General features: G+C 39.5%; 2 protein-coding genes and 1 long non-coding RNA gene across 3 annotated transcripts in view; 2 read left to right on the plus strand and 1 right to left on the minus strand.

The window, feature by feature from the left end:
- The window catches only part of mtor (mechanistic target of rapamycin kinase), a 168,919-nt gene that overhangs the window by 139,957 nt on the left and 13,981 nt on the right, over positions 1 to 14,981 (minus strand). Inside the window, exons 4-10 of the mRNA XM_015056992.1 lie at positions 13,603 to 13,715; positions 12,545 to 12,707; positions 12,097 to 12,189; positions 11,660 to 11,806; positions 11,159 to 11,301; positions 9,822 to 9,984; positions 8,744 to 8,889 (exon numbers count right to left, since the gene is read on the minus strand). Of these exons, the coding sequence (XP_014912478.1) occupies positions 8,744 to 8,889; positions 9,822 to 9,984; positions 11,159 to 11,301; positions 11,660 to 11,806; positions 12,097 to 12,189; positions 12,545 to 12,707; positions 13,603 to 13,715 (968 nt within the window). The remainder of the gene's footprint in view (positions 1 to 8,743; positions 8,890 to 9,821; positions 9,985 to 11,158; positions 11,302 to 11,659; positions 11,807 to 12,096; positions 12,190 to 12,544; positions 12,708 to 13,602; positions 13,716 to 14,981) is intronic.
- Positions 3,145 to 5,848, plus strand: angptl7 (angiopoietin-like 7). Its single transcript, XM_015056993.1, has 5 exons — positions 3,145 to 3,731; positions 4,658 to 4,758; positions 4,846 to 5,040; positions 5,228 to 5,423; positions 5,524 to 5,848. Exons 1-5 carry the CDS (start codon positions 3,374 to 3,376, stop codon positions 5,691 to 5,693), a joined length of 1,020 nt encoding a protein of 339 aa, XP_014912479.1. The 5' UTR covers positions 3,145 to 3,373; the 3' UTR covers positions 5,694 to 5,848.
- LOC106962532 (uncharacterized) overlaps positions 14,189 to 14,981 on the plus strand; it is a 5,729-nt gene continuing 4,936 nt past the window's right edge. Inside the window, exon 1 of the long non-coding RNA XR_001427993.1 lies at positions 14,189 to 14,705. This is a non-coding gene — a long non-coding RNA (uncharacterized LOC106962532). The remainder of the gene's footprint in view (positions 14,706 to 14,981) is intronic.

Below are 14,981 nucleotides of genomic sequence, written 5' to 3' on the forward strand. Positions count from 1 at the left end.
GCCTGGGAGCAAGAGAGTGTTGCGCAATATATATATATATACTGCGCGGTATATATATATATATATATATATATATATATATATATAAATATATACATTGTGTATATATGTATACATGTGTGTGAGTCTTTATAAGTTCAAAAATTCCAAACGTGTTGTACACATGTGGCCTGGATATCTGGAGATGATCACAAACGATGACGTAGAGTCCAGCTTTGTTCATGTCCATGACTGCTTTTGTCCAAGAAGTCACATCAAAAATGGAGGCATTTTTCTGCATGTGTGTTTTCTCTCATCTGTCTCCATTCACTCTGTTTCTCTTTACAATAAACTTCTAATGCTGAATAGAAGAAGCTAAAGACTGAAAAAAGAGTTGTTTTGGTAGATTTTTTTTCCAAGGACTGTTTGAACCATGCTCAGGATTTTCTTTTGAATTTTGCTAATAATATACATTGTTGCCACCTGCTGGCACAGAGAACACATTATAGTGTTTTTGGGTAGAAATCTGTAAAGTTTAGCATCTAACTTGAAATTACTGGCTACAGAAAATGAACTAATACATGCATCTTTATAAGTAGACGAGAAACTAATGCACTTAAGTTTATAAAAGTGAAAAAAAAGTAAGGAAAAAAGGAGGAAATGAAACACCAATGACTTTGTAAAAAAGTGGCCAGCAATATTTAGGGAACACAGTCTTGGAAAAAGAAGGAGACCACATCCAAATATTTACTGCCAATTCTGTGGCACGTCAACACAATGGAAGCATACTTATTTTGTAATCCTTAGGAAAAAGAAGAAAAGAAGAGTCATTATTTTGTGCTCTTGAAGTAGTTTCCATGATACAAAGATGATGCATTATGGATGTTTGGTGTATAATCATTGTTTGTTTCTATCAAAGTGTTAGAAGACAGAGACACAAAGCATTCTGATTTTAGAAACATGAGGTTTCTGCTTATGTAATATTTCATAAAACATTTGGGCAACAAATGACAACCTGGTATCAACCAGATGTCCCTTTCATGTTATGAAGCACTATTTTTACCCCTCATTCTCTCAAGATGTTGTAGCTTTTGACAGTTTATTTAACGGACCAAATCTGAAGCCTAACATTTAAGGATCATATTCAGAATTTACTAAATGACAAAACAGAAAATGTAAGTTTAATGGTAGAAAAAGAAAGTATGAGATAAAGATGCATTTTCTGCCAAAATACATTAATAACCCCCCTGTTATGAATAAATAGCTATGAATTAATTTTAACTGCACCATCAAAGAGAATAGCTTTGGGCATGTTAGAGAAGGTGGGATGAGAAGAAAAGAAAACTTAAGAAAGCATGAATGTGTTTTTTCTTCCAACACTCAGTGAAAGGCACAGTAGAGACTTTTTAAGAGAAAAAAACGCAAGAGGTAGTAATTTTACAAACATTGTTATTAGAGTTAAATAACAAGGTAAGCTGGGGATGTGGAGGTTGAAACAGCAGAAACAACATGCTCTGCTTTCAGCGCTGCTTTGTATTTTGTCCAAACACAAGTGTTAGAAAATATAACTCCTACTGGCAATTGAAAAATCGTGTTTAATCAAGTGAGCAATTTTTTTTTTTAACACAGTGCTTCCATTATGCTTCCTTCACTGCTGGGAAGACCTCTACAAAGCACTTTTATTTAAAGCTAATAATGGCCAATCCCAGCAGGTCAAATAATTACATTACTTCACATCTTAATAAAATGCAAACAGTATCTGCAAATTAATGCATATATTAAATATATCACACTGTCTGAAGAGCTTTTCTTAGATCTGAAGGAATTTAAATACAAATTGTAGAATTTAATTAATTGTATTTATTTATGTTATTTGAAAGTCCAGCTTCAAGACATCAACACTGACATTATCATCTATAAGCATCTAAATTTTAATACATTTTAAATCCTAAAGACATTACAGTCTTTTAATATGTTTATGTTTTCATTGCTAATCTGATGATTCATAGGTGGGAAGGTCTACTTGCCATCCCCCAAATATTTACTTCCTCATTCAAATGGAGTAAAAGATGTGAAGGAAAATTAAAGAGGTTTTAATTTTTTCTTTCCAAATTGTCATAACATAATGTGGGTAACACGCCAAACCTCATACAAAAAGGCAAAATGGTGAATTTTAACAACTAAAGGAAGATTACCTCGCTTCACCTTCCTTTGAAGACATTCCAACAAATTAAATGATTATTTAGTTTAATAATAAAAATCCAAAGTCAAAACTAAACAAATGGAACATTGTGTTTCTGTTTATGAAAGAATCTGTCTAAACAAACTAAAGAGAGAAGCTCAATTTTTACTTTTAAGAAAATAATAAAATATTATATTTTATCATGGCACAATGAAGAAGCATACTGACTCAGTAGAGTCCAGTATCATTGAAAAGATAATATATATGTATAATATTTTTTTTTATACATTACCTGTTTTCTGTTTAAAGATGGATGTTTGATTGATGCTTAGTTACTTATGGTATAGTAAACTGACTTTTGAGAAAGTGGGTAGATTACTTTTCTATTCCATTTCAAAACTTTATATCAATGTGAAATACTGATTTTAAACTGCAAATGAATTAAATAAACAAATAAATTACCTAAATAAAATAATGACACAAGGTTTAGTGAAATAACTTGTGGTCACAAACATCTGCTTGAAAACACGACCCTCACGAAACCCAATAATTAAGAGCACTTAGAGACTTCACACGGTTTTTTAGCAATGAAGACCAGATTTATAGGAAAAATGGTTGTCATTAAATGATAGGTTAAGTGTGACAACAGGCAGGGAAATTACCTGCAGCTGCTCCTCTCTACAAACCAACCATTCATGATGTCCAAGTCACATTTGAGTTTTTTTAAATAATTCTCTGTAAGGTTAAACGTTTCAAAGCACTGAGAAAAAAATGCTGCAAGTTCAGACAGTAGACTATTATAACATCCCAGAAACACTGCGAAAATAATCATTACTACCCAGAAAGCTCACACTGAACAAAGAGAACGGATGTGTGGGCAATTCCCGTACAGCATGGGTGAAAGTTTGGGGGGTGGGAAGTAACGTAGGGGAGAGAAGAGGTTGAAAAAATAATTTAAAAAAAAACAAAAAAGGTCCTCCACCCACTTGGTTGGAAAGGGTCAGCATGAGGACTGGTGCACACCAGTAAGGAGGGGGAGGACCTACAGGCAGAATATTTAAGATGCTGATCCAGAGCAGGACTTGAGGAAAACAGGACAGAGCCTGAGTTAGCAGCACTACAACGTTGCCTTTTGACTTCTTTTAGAAACAGAAGCTCTTTAAAAAACATTTTAAAAAAGCATCAAGTCTAAAAGGATTAACATATCCAGACATGACTAAAATCAATCTGAGCATCCTAGCTTTAGGCATCACACTGCTCCTGCTAGGGACCGGGGCCCAGAACCCCAAGAAGAGGCCAGCTCCCTCCAAGCCCCCTAAGGTTCAGTGCTGCGATGAGGTGCGCTCGCTCAAGGTCCAGGTGGCCAACCTGACTAGCCTGCTCGAGGAGTTGGGTCGCAAGCAGAAGACGGACATGATGAATGTTGTGAGGCAAATCATGGAGCTGGACAAGCAAGACCACCAGCTGGAGGGCCGGGTCACTGAGGCGGAGAGCAAGTACTCAGAGATCAACAACCGTGTGGAGATCATGCAGCTCCAGACTCTGCAGTCGGCAACCCAGACTTCCTCAGGTGAGCTTCTAGGAAAAGAGGGTGTCATGTTGATGTTGATGTTGATAGACTAAACTAGAGGAGTTCTTAGTGTTGCTTCTTAAATGAGTAGGGGAAGTAAAGTCTGATTTTGCAGTATTTAAGATCTTGAACATCAATTACAGCAAATCAAGGAAAAATCAACCACGCTGATTTCCAAAGGATTGATTGGTTAATCTCTACTCGAGTTATCCTGTTGAGTTTTTATTTACTAGTAAGTAGCACATTTTTTTCAAAGATATCAATCTCCCCAATGGAATGCATTTACTACAGCTGCAAAGTACTGTAATTATCTGTGCTTTGTGGGCCCCATGAGCCGCTGTGAATCAGCAGTGAGGTTGATTACAGTGCACACAGCAAGCTGCACAGCAGCAGGATAAAGCATTAATTTGGAAAATACAGAGTCCCGTCTGCATGCAAAGCTCCCACACAGCCATATGCACTCAGAGACTCAACCTAACCAATCAAAACAGTAATTGGGCCTTCTGTTGTTTCTGGTAAGTTTGCTGTGTGGTCTAATGGAGCCACACGTATGATTCAGGAGAGAACAGAGAGGCCTTTCTAAAGCTCGAATCAATCTGGGATTGGAGGGCAGGACAGGAAGTGATGCTCAGATTAAAAAATGTTGATGGGGTTCCTCCAATCTCAACAGCTATAAAGCTCATATCGACCTCGTAAAGCTTTTAATTACATCACCATACCATGATAGAGGAGCCTACAAAAAGCATGTAGCACATATTCCAGATTCATTCCATTTGTTTTGCTTTTGATGAGAGCTAAAAAGCCATTTTTGCATCTGTAAAGTCACTCAGACAACCATAAAGCTGAATTTATAGGAAGCCCTTCTCTGAAATCTGCTCATGAAACTGCATATGCTTTTAGCATAACTTAATGTTCTTCTTTTCCAGATGCCACATATGACTGTGCATCCCTTTATGGAAAAAGCTACAAGATCTCTGGCGAGTACAAGCTCCCTAAAGACGAGTTTCTGGGTGCACCTGAGCTCAGCGTAAGTCCTCGGTTTGAGTTCAGAGTGGTTCCTTTTCCACTTAGCATTCAGTAGCGATGCAGGAAAACAAATGCTCTTCTGTTTCAGGTCTTCTGCGATATGGAGACAAACGGAGGGGGTTGGACTCTGATTCAGCGGCGCAAAATTGGCCTGACTTCCTTCAACCGAGACTGGAAGCAGTACAAAAACGGCTTTGGATCCATTCGCGGAGACTTCTGGCTGGGCAATGACCACATCTTCCGCCTAACGAGGCAGCCCAGCACACTGCGGATCGAGCTGGAGGCAAGTGTTGGAACTTTTGTCGGGCATGAACCATTTCATAGCCAAAAGCAAGCAGACAGAATCATATTACGTCTGTTTGAGTATAAAAATTAGTAATAAATCTTACTAATTGCAGAGATGGAGAGCCAATAAGATCCGTTTTTACAACCCTTCCTGACTAAATCACTGTATATGTGCTTCAACACAGGACTGGGAGGGACAGACACGCTATGCTGAGTACGGCTTTTTCACTGTGGGCAATGAACTCAACAGCTACAAGCTCTTCATCGCCAACTACAGCGGGAACGCCGGAGACTCCCTACGCTACCACAACAACACCAACTTCAGCACTATGAACAAGGACAACGACAAATGCGTGGATGACTGCGCTGCCCTGCGCAAAGGTGATCTACTGACAGTGATGTAGCCAAAGCTTCCAGAAAGGTAATTTCAGGTGGATAAAACATAGGCAGATCCTGATTCTTTTCCTTCCGCTGCTCCTAGGTGGTTACTGGTACAACTGCTGCACCGACTCCAACCTGAACGGCATTCTTTATCGCTACGGTGAGCACACAAAGGGCACCGACGGGATCACTTGGTACGCCTGGCATGGCCCCAACTACTCCCTGAAGAGAGTGGAGATGAAGGTCCGGCCAGCGGGTTTCCAACCCTAAACCTCAGCTGTGTCTACCGGATCAAGATCATAAATCTCTCTTAACACCTTTACGACCAAATTGTGTTTTCAACTTAAGAGCAAAGAGTAAGAAGTTTTTGATGGCCTGTTTTTACAGTCAAACAATTTTGTGTTTGTAACTTGTTGGGGGGGGCGGGGTTTGCATTCATTAGTAACATTTTAGTTGTTTTAAGCACTGAAATGTGTCATTTTAAACCACTGTCCCTTACGGGCGACTGGATTTTAATCAGTTCTCTCATTTTCGTGAAAGCACTACGGTATTTCCAATAAGTAGTGTCTGATGAAATGTCATGATGGAAATATGTAATTTGTAAAATGTGTACAGGTTTTTAATGATGCCGTTTAATGTGATGGAAAAATAAAGATATTTTTTAAAAGAAACATGACACAAGGTCTCATTTACATGTGAAACATTTTACCCTGTGATTAACCCAGAAGTGATTTGCGCTCTGCCAGGGTCAGAAGCTGACATCCTGCCCAAAGGTCCTAAAACACATGACCCAAATAAAGGAAAAATAGACCACACATGTTGTACCATCTAGTTAAATACTGCTGAGGTTTCCTACTTGAAGAGCAAAACACCATTTTATTGTTTACGACCTAGAGGGAATTTCTTATAGCAAGTGCTTCCTTTATAACACCAGAAATCAGTTTTAAGCAACACATTCAATGAAATCCTAATTAAAGCACAACTTTTATGCCATAAGCAAAAAATGAACACAGAAGAATACTAGAGATGTGACAAAATATTCTAAAAGTGACAAAAATGACTGGATTTTAAGGGGTTTTCTAAATATGTGAGCCCCCTTTAGCAAAATCTGTAATTCAGAAGTAGTGCAGGGAGCAAATACAGGAGGCAGTTACCGCGGTGATAAACTTTATTGCCATAAAGGTAGCAATGACAAGGAATATTCAGGGTTGGGTTGCTGTAAATTGGTGGCTCCAGTTTTTCTGTGGACTTTAAACATTAATGATGCTCTCCAAAGAGGCTTTTACATCAGCGTTATGGTAAGTATTATAGGCTTCTAGAAAAAATTAAAATCTGATGAAGTTGCATCTGAGAACAGACGTAACTTATTAGAGTTTTGATGTAGATTCTGTCATATTTAGTCATGTTATTAACAGATTTGTAATGGTTGTGGACATTACAAGAACATTAAAGAATAACACAGTAGCAAGTTCCAGAAACTTCAGCTGTGTTTCAAGGTATAGAGCAGAATAACAGTAACAAAACACAATCAGCTGGCAATCAACCAATGACTTGTAACTGAAACGTACAAAAAAAGGAAGAAAAAAAAACACCAAAAACTTTTTTTCCGATAAGTCAACATGCAGCCCTGCGACAGACTGGCGACCTGTCCAGGATGTACCCCGCCTCTCGCCCGGAACGTTAGCTGGAGATAGGCACCAGCACCCCTCCCGACCCCACTGAGGGACAAGGGTGTTCAGAAAATGGATGGATGGATGGATGGAAGTCAACATGCAAGAATGTGGCAGAAACAACATTCTTGGGTCTGGAAGTTGTTACTGAAGAAAAAAGGACTCAAAGTTTGATTGTTTCAGTAATAAGTGAGGTGGAAATGAAGTCAGAGAAAGCACAGAGATGTGGGAAGTCACTAAAAACAGAAACTATTTTATGCTAAGGCATGTCTGTAGTTAGCAAGGCTGTGGGAGAGAGAGAACGAGAGAGAGATTCAGCAGATAACAGGAAGGCTAAAGGGATTAGAGCAAAGTTTCACTGTTCTTTGTCTTCTCTGCTCTGGTCTGTTATGTCTGCATTTTTGGCATTAAGGTAGATGTCTACATCTGTAGGAAATATAGAATGTAGTGCAAATTTGACTGTTATTCATCCTAATATTAGATTCTAAAGATTATTTAAAATGTAAACTCTATTATCATTTTGTCATTATTTTAAAATAATTGAAAAAAAAAAGATCTACACCAACTTTTCTCTTACACACAGTGTGACATCCCCTCTACCTCCAATATGTCTCATATAAAAATGACTTCTCAGAGAAGCTACAGTGCGAAAGTATTCTGCCCCCTTGAACGTTTCAACTTTTCAACATTCTTTGAAAAGTTCAAGGGGGGCGTATACTTTCCTAAGGCACTTTATGGTAGGCAGTTATATTAAAAAGCTGTCCATTCTTTTATAAAGCAGTTATTTATAGAGAAACTGGAATCAACTAAGTTATTTTTACACAGGTCAAAACTTCACAAAAATAAAAAATGTAAAATTTACCATAAAACTGCAATCAATGAATTAAGAGTAACAGAATTAAACTATCAGTTCAGATTTTCTAAAAGTCATGGTTATAAATTAAATAATGTTTCAAAAACTGCAAGAGTAGCCCCAAACACAACTAAAAAGTCTCCAGCAAATATCAACAATACCTGCAGAAATTAAAGTATTTTTCCTAACAGTGCCAGCTCTGAATAAAAACAAGACTTTCATTGTACTTTTGCAAAGCCGAGGCAAAATCTTTTATGGGAAATCCTAGAGAGGTGAGAACCAGATGGGGCTAACACCAGAGTGCCGGCTCCCATCATTCATCATCATCACGAGTCCCAAGAAATTGAAAACAGGCCCCGAAGAAACACAAGTCCAGACACTTTTCACACAGATGAAAAGGAGGCCAGCGTCCAATTAGATGGCTGGAAAACAGATTTCTCTGTGCCATGCCAACAGTACAGAAAGGAAAAAGACAAGAAAACTGCACGGAAAAATTGACAAAAGATATCAAAACCTTGAAGCACAGAGTGACATGAGAAGTACTATATAATTTATTTGCCAATTTTTTTAGATGGGACTTTGAATTTCAGATGGAACAACACATTATAGAGAGATTCTTAGCACTTCTGATCACCTTATAAATTCTACAATCAAATAAGTGAAGTGAACAAAAACGTAAAATGAAAGCTGGTCTCTTTCACTTAGAGATTGTGTTTCTAATGGCTGAATTAGTTCAATATTTACAAAGGCGAGCTTGCATTTTGGTCAAGTAATTCATGAATTTTCAGCACTCCAACCTGATTAGAGACTCCAAGATGAGAGGAGAGGGGCCTTTCTGGAACTCCAGCTCCTTGTAATGCAGTGCCTTGGCGTAGGCACGACATTTGGCGGCTCTCTCTCCAAGCAGAACGATGCCATTATCGTCTCTGAGGGGCAGAGGGCCCTGGAAAAGGAAACAGAGCCGTATAAAATAACCAAACCTTTCTTTTTCCCCCCAAATGAAAACATAACCGAGGAAAAATACATAAGTCATTTTTAATTTAACCTCCACGTGGCAATTAGCAGCTGAAGTTTTTATTTTCAGTGGGCTTGTGTAGCAGTCCAACCAGGAGTCTCCTTTCTTTCTTTTTTTTGAAGTAACGACCAAACCATGAGAGTCTCAGTTCTCAGAGTGACACTATTGTTGCTAAACGGCCCAGGTTGTGTGGTCTGTCATCAAGTCTTCACCAGCTGTCTCCGATTCCTCTTCCAGTAAAATAATCAGACGGTACGATGGAAGCTGTCAAACAATCTAAACAAACAGTCGGTAGCCTAAAATCACTTTTATTTAGCTGATTTCACTGGAAAATGAGTCAATGGTTACTGCGTGATTGATTGCACAAACCGACAAGGATGCAAACCAAACTTTGTTTATAGTATACCTTTTAATAACTAAAGAAGACTGCCCCAAAACCAGGAAGCGGACTGCAGTGCAGGGCATTCTGGGCAAATACAACCAAAACAAACACTTATGTCTAACGCTAGTGGGAAAAATAGCTTGCGGTCTTTCATCAAAGACAAGAGAAGTCATACAACCACAGGAACGGGTTTTTTAAAGGGTTTGGATTCTTTGGATCCTTTGAAAGAATCACAGGAGCTGAAAATGTAACAAATATTGTAGCTTTGGTTCCCAATTGAATCAAGTTCACCAAACTATCTGGTGTAAAAACAATGTGACTCTCCTTCAGTGTATGGGAAAATACAGGAATACAATAATGTAGCCTGTACTCTCATAATACCGTATTTTCAGGACTGTATGTCCAGAGTATAAAGCGCATGATTCAAGAATGAAGATATGAAAAGGGATTGTATGATTTTATGCACTTTCCTGCTTACCTTATCACTGTGCTCCATGAATTCTGCCAAGTTAAGCAGCGTTTGCGTCACCTCGGCTATATCTTGAGAGGTGAGAGCTAACTCGATGCTGCGGATAAGCTCATCCTGCTGGTCTTCACTCAGCTCCGACCAACAGGACAGAAAAGCAGCGTTGAACAGGTCTCTGAAGTTCAGAAAAGACAGCTGGATTTAGTTTAAAGAAAAGAAAATCTTAGTAAACATGAAAATGTAAGTATTTTGCAGAAGCAGGAACTAGTAAGAAGGCTAACCAGTGTTAAAACTGTAAATTTAAGGGATGTTGCTGCATTACAATCAAGATCAAGTATAGCAGAAACTGTGAACCCGGCTTAGTGTCCATGATAGAGGCAGAAAAGGTTAGCCGTCAAGGGTACATTAGCAGCCTAGAGTCACATAATTCAATGAAGATGTTTGTGACCAAACTCATGAAATAGTTTGATCACAAACATCTGATCGAACTATTGTGGCAAACAGTCCTGCCACAACAGGACTATTTCCTGTCTATTTCCTGCTGTGGCAGGATCCCCCACCTAATCCCCATATTTACAGTAAATGTAAATTTGGGGAGTAGATGGGGGATCTCACTGCATGACAAACAAACCAACAACTGAACCCTTTGTGTCCATGAAAGAAAAGCCATCGAGCTAGCAGGGGGATATTAGCAGCTAGCTGATGTTAGCCTGGAGCCACAGAATTCAATGAAGATGTTTGATGTGATTCAATACTTTTGACTGACAGAAATGTCCCACAATAAAAAAAAAAAATAAAAAAAAATGTATATAAAATAGTTTTGCTATGACAAAATGGAAGATCCACTGTTAACATATTTATGCTCAACTTATATTTTCTGCAGATAATTAAGACTTTTTAAGGCCTTAATTTTAGGCACACAAATTTAAGACTTTTTAAGGTTGATTAATTTATTTAACATGAGAGTGTGCATACTAATGAACGTCCAATATTGTCGTAAATATACCGGATTTAGCTTAATGCTAATTTCCATCCGAAGACCCATATAGCAGATAACACAAAATACATACATTCAAACTTATAAACAAGTGCAGACACACAGCTGTATATCTATAGGATCATTGTACAGCCAGATGTGACAAGGTTTTGCAGCTGTACTGCAGGCAGAAATTCAAACTTACTTGTGTCTTTTCCCTAAAAAACACTATGGATATGTTTTTACTCCCTGTGGTTTATCACAGACGTTAAAAGTTTTAAAAAAGAAAAACCAGACACACAGAAAAGAAAGAGGAGCATTACTTTGTGGAGGAAGTAGAGGTTGAAAAGTAGACGTGTCAGTCACGCTGTACCTGGCAAGAGGGATGTACGTCTGTGCCAGAGACCAGCACGATCGCAGAGCCGGGGAGGACGACTCTTTGAGCAGGACAACGCTCAGACGCCTCAGCCACTCCAGCCAGTCATCTTTGGACACTTTCCGAGCAGCACCCCAGGCCTTAGAAAAGAAAAAAGCAAGGATTTAAAGCTGACTGGGAACTGTGTGGGAGCATCAGTTTTTCCAGACCTCACATTTGAACTGTGCCGTGACCCCTGTGCGCTCCAAAAGTAAGCACCTGCAAGCCATTCAGCTCTGCTGCTCGTTTTGATGAGGTTTTTCATTTCAACTAGTCGCCAATTTGTTGATTCATATTTCTTGAGAAGAAATAAACTGAGGCCTTTCAGTCAGAGCTGTTTACTAGGTGTGACATCAACACCAGCAGAGAGTCCAGTAAACAACACTGGGCTCTAAGCGCTGCAATCTTTCATTATAGGAATGTGTCGCTTTTGAAGGAAGGAAACTGCTAAGCGCCCACCTTCTGGAGTGCAGTCGTGCTAACATGGAGTTTCTTCATGGGGCCTGGCTCTACGGGGCCGCTGACCAGAGCGTCGCCTTGGTTGCCCCGAATCTGCCGGTGTTGAAAGATTAAAGGGTCCTCTTCCTCCTCTGCCAGAGTGTAACCCTATCATAAACAACACACACAGAGGCCACACGCAAACAGCCCACACACATTCAAACCGTTGATCAAAGCTACAAAACATGTTTTATGAATGAGTGCAGAAGGATATTTCCTCCCATCGAGGCTGTTTATAAACAAAAGTTTGGACGCAACATATTTATTTTATTATAATGTCATTCATGTTTAAATCATGTGGAGGCATTTGGTGTAACAGAGAAAGTAAATATTCAAATCAGATGGGAGCATGAGAGCGCTTAACGATGAATAATGTGAATATGTCGGAAGCTACTCACTTTCACAATGCGACATATCAGAATGTCGTAGCGCTGGTGATTGATCCGGTGCTTCAGCATCACTTTGTTCACCATAGGGATGAAAATCTGGTACTGGAAACAAGAAAGAGTAAATAAAAATATCTGTGGATTTTCTGGTTTGGTCTGCAACTTCAACCACAAGATAAACGCAGACCAAAGGATTTCCCTGAAGCCTACAGAGCTAAAAACAGCGCTGGCGGCACAAAGGTCACACCTCAAAACAATGCAAGTGTTTTTGGGAGTAAACTAGAGGGCTTGTGGGGAGAAGAGAGGCTACAAGTGACCTCATCCCCTCATAAACATTGCCTCCCCACTGGGAAACCATTCGGTGACATAAGCAGTCTGGCAGGAAGTAATGCAGACTGAGCGCTGCCTCGCCTCAGCTTGAGCTGAAATTACCGGGAGCTTTGGAGGCTAACACGACTACCTTCTTCCCCAGCTGGAACACCAGCGAGGACAGGGTGTCCATGGCGGTGGAGCGCAGCTCCGGCGTGCTGTCCAGCGTCCGAACAATCGGGTGGATAATGCGGGAAGCATAGTCTGTGAAGTCCAAGGACTCCGTTAGTCGGTCGAGCGTCTCCAGGGCAACCCTGACCCAGAGAAAAACGAGGAAATATGTTGGCAAGATGTTGAAAGATGCAAAGACAAATAGAGAAGCATCTGAAAGTATAACACATGTAAAAATAGAGGTGTCACACACCAGTCTAAGAGTTACTGCGTTTCTATTACAAGTATGCACTAAATGTCCACATTCAGCTGACGTCAAAAAAATATTTCGCAATCGCAGTGTTCTCATTAAATAAGAAATTAAATTAAAATCAAATGTGAATACGTTTGTTCACGTGATGAGTCATTAAAAATTATGGGGGCAACAAACGTCGATCCTTACAAGAGATTCATGTTTCAGTGTGTTCAGGAAATCTTACTCAGGCTTTGGTGTGACAAGCACCATACGAGTACCTACATATATATTTATATGATAGTCTGTAATTTTACAGAAGAGCTATGGATTCAACACTTTCAAATTACTAACTGAACTTTTGATGAGCTGAGATGCATGGAGCCGGCTGTGCACTGTTCAAAGAGGCAAATGCCTAAAATCAGGGCACTGCTGCTGATAAAGTTCACATGGCGTGACTTGTAAAAAAAAAAGTGTCTCCACTGCAGCTCTATGAAATACATAAATTTCCATATGGCTGAAAAACCATGACATGCTAGAGCAAAAACTTATATAAAAAAAAAAAGTGAGGAGTTTTTCTAAATTGCAGTGTTTCTTAATTCCAATTTGGACAAAATTATGGTCAATGGAAACGCAGCTGGAGTCTTGCAACCTTTAGATGTGCCTTTAAAACAAACAACCCTCAAAGGGCTAACATACACATACCACATAACATCTACAGTGTAATCATGTTGTAATATTATCTTCATTTATTGCAATAAGCCATTCAATAAAACTAAATGAGAACCGCCATTTGCAATACTGACTTGCGAGCCTGGAGGGGCACATCAGGGGCATCAAATAGCTTGACAATAGGAGGCAGCAATAAGTGGAGGTAGTCATCCAGATTGGCACCAAACAGCTGGATGGCGTTCAGCAGCTGGAGAAATAAAAATACGTTAACATAAGGACTTTCAGCTTTCTGTAGGTTTAGGGAAAGAAATGCTAATTTGTTTTATTCTATCAGAAATATTACATAACCTTTTGTAAAGAAGATAAATATCTACTAGAGGAATTCAGCTGTCATTTTTAAAGAACCTTTAAAAATGTCTAGATTTTGGAAGAAAGAAAAATGTGAAACTTTGTGAATATAGGGTATATATATTTAGTGCTTCCAATCTAAAAGCAAAAAAATAATAATAATCTAAAAATCATCTTCTGTTGTGTAAATTCAGTGCAATTATTCCATGACAAAAGAGGAATTTATATTGAAAACTGCATTTATTATGATATCCATATTTAACAACGTTGGTTGATTCTTTATCATTTTTGGTTAAAGGTATTAAAAGGCATTGTGGAAGGTCCAAAAAGCTTCAGGCTGCAGACCTACTGGCTACTGGATGGAAAAAGCATGAAATATGATTCTAAACCAGAGGTGGGCAATCCTGGTCCTCGAGGGCCAGGATTGCAACTCTTATGCCCCTTTTCCACTGGCCGGCTCGCTTTAAATGCGTTTCCACCAGCCCTTTTCAACGGGGCTGGCCCTGCTTTTTAGGGTCCTGCTTCAGAGCAGGGCCAGCCGGGCCGGCCCTGGTTTGGTAGGTGACGCAAGCTTCGCTGCTGTTCACTGATTGGCTGAGGGCGTGGACAAGACGGAGCAGCGGAGAGAGAAGAAAAATGAAGGCGCAACGTTTGAAACTCGCTGCAACACGGAAGTGATGGAAGATACAAACAAGCCGTTAACATGCCGGCTTTTTTCTTTGCTTCGGATTTCAATATTCAGCAGCAGCTCGATGGAGCCGTGAGGAATGAGTCGTTTTTGTCAGTAGTGGAGCGTATGTAAAACCTCGTTAGCCGCTTGGGAGACGACGGAGCCCCACGGTGAACACCGACGCAGACGCAGCTGACGCCGCTGCTGCTCTCCAGCCAGGTGAGAAGTTTGTAGATATATCTGTCTGGTTTGTACTACATTTAAGGTTGCATACAAGGTTGCATACAGTCATGGAAGACATTTAAAACACAAAGTCTGCTGTATTTTTGTTGCTCAAACACAACATGCGCATTTTCTGAAGACACTCGGTTGCACGTTACAGTTATAAATAACTAAATGTTGTACAGCATTTTACCTTCGCTTGTTTCTTATCTTTGCATGATTCTACGTGCTTCGATTGTTTCTCAGTTTGCTGTTGCATCTGAGTTTCCCCCG

Source organism: Poecilia latipinna, unplaced genomic scaffold, assembly GCF_001443285.1.
Source record: "Poecilia latipinna isolate Pla-1442-1.1 unplaced genomic scaffold, P_latipinna-1.0 Scaffold1427, whole genome shotgun sequence".
Lineage (NCBI taxonomy): Eukaryota > Metazoa > Chordata > Actinopteri > Cyprinodontiformes > Poeciliidae > Poecilia > Poecilia latipinna.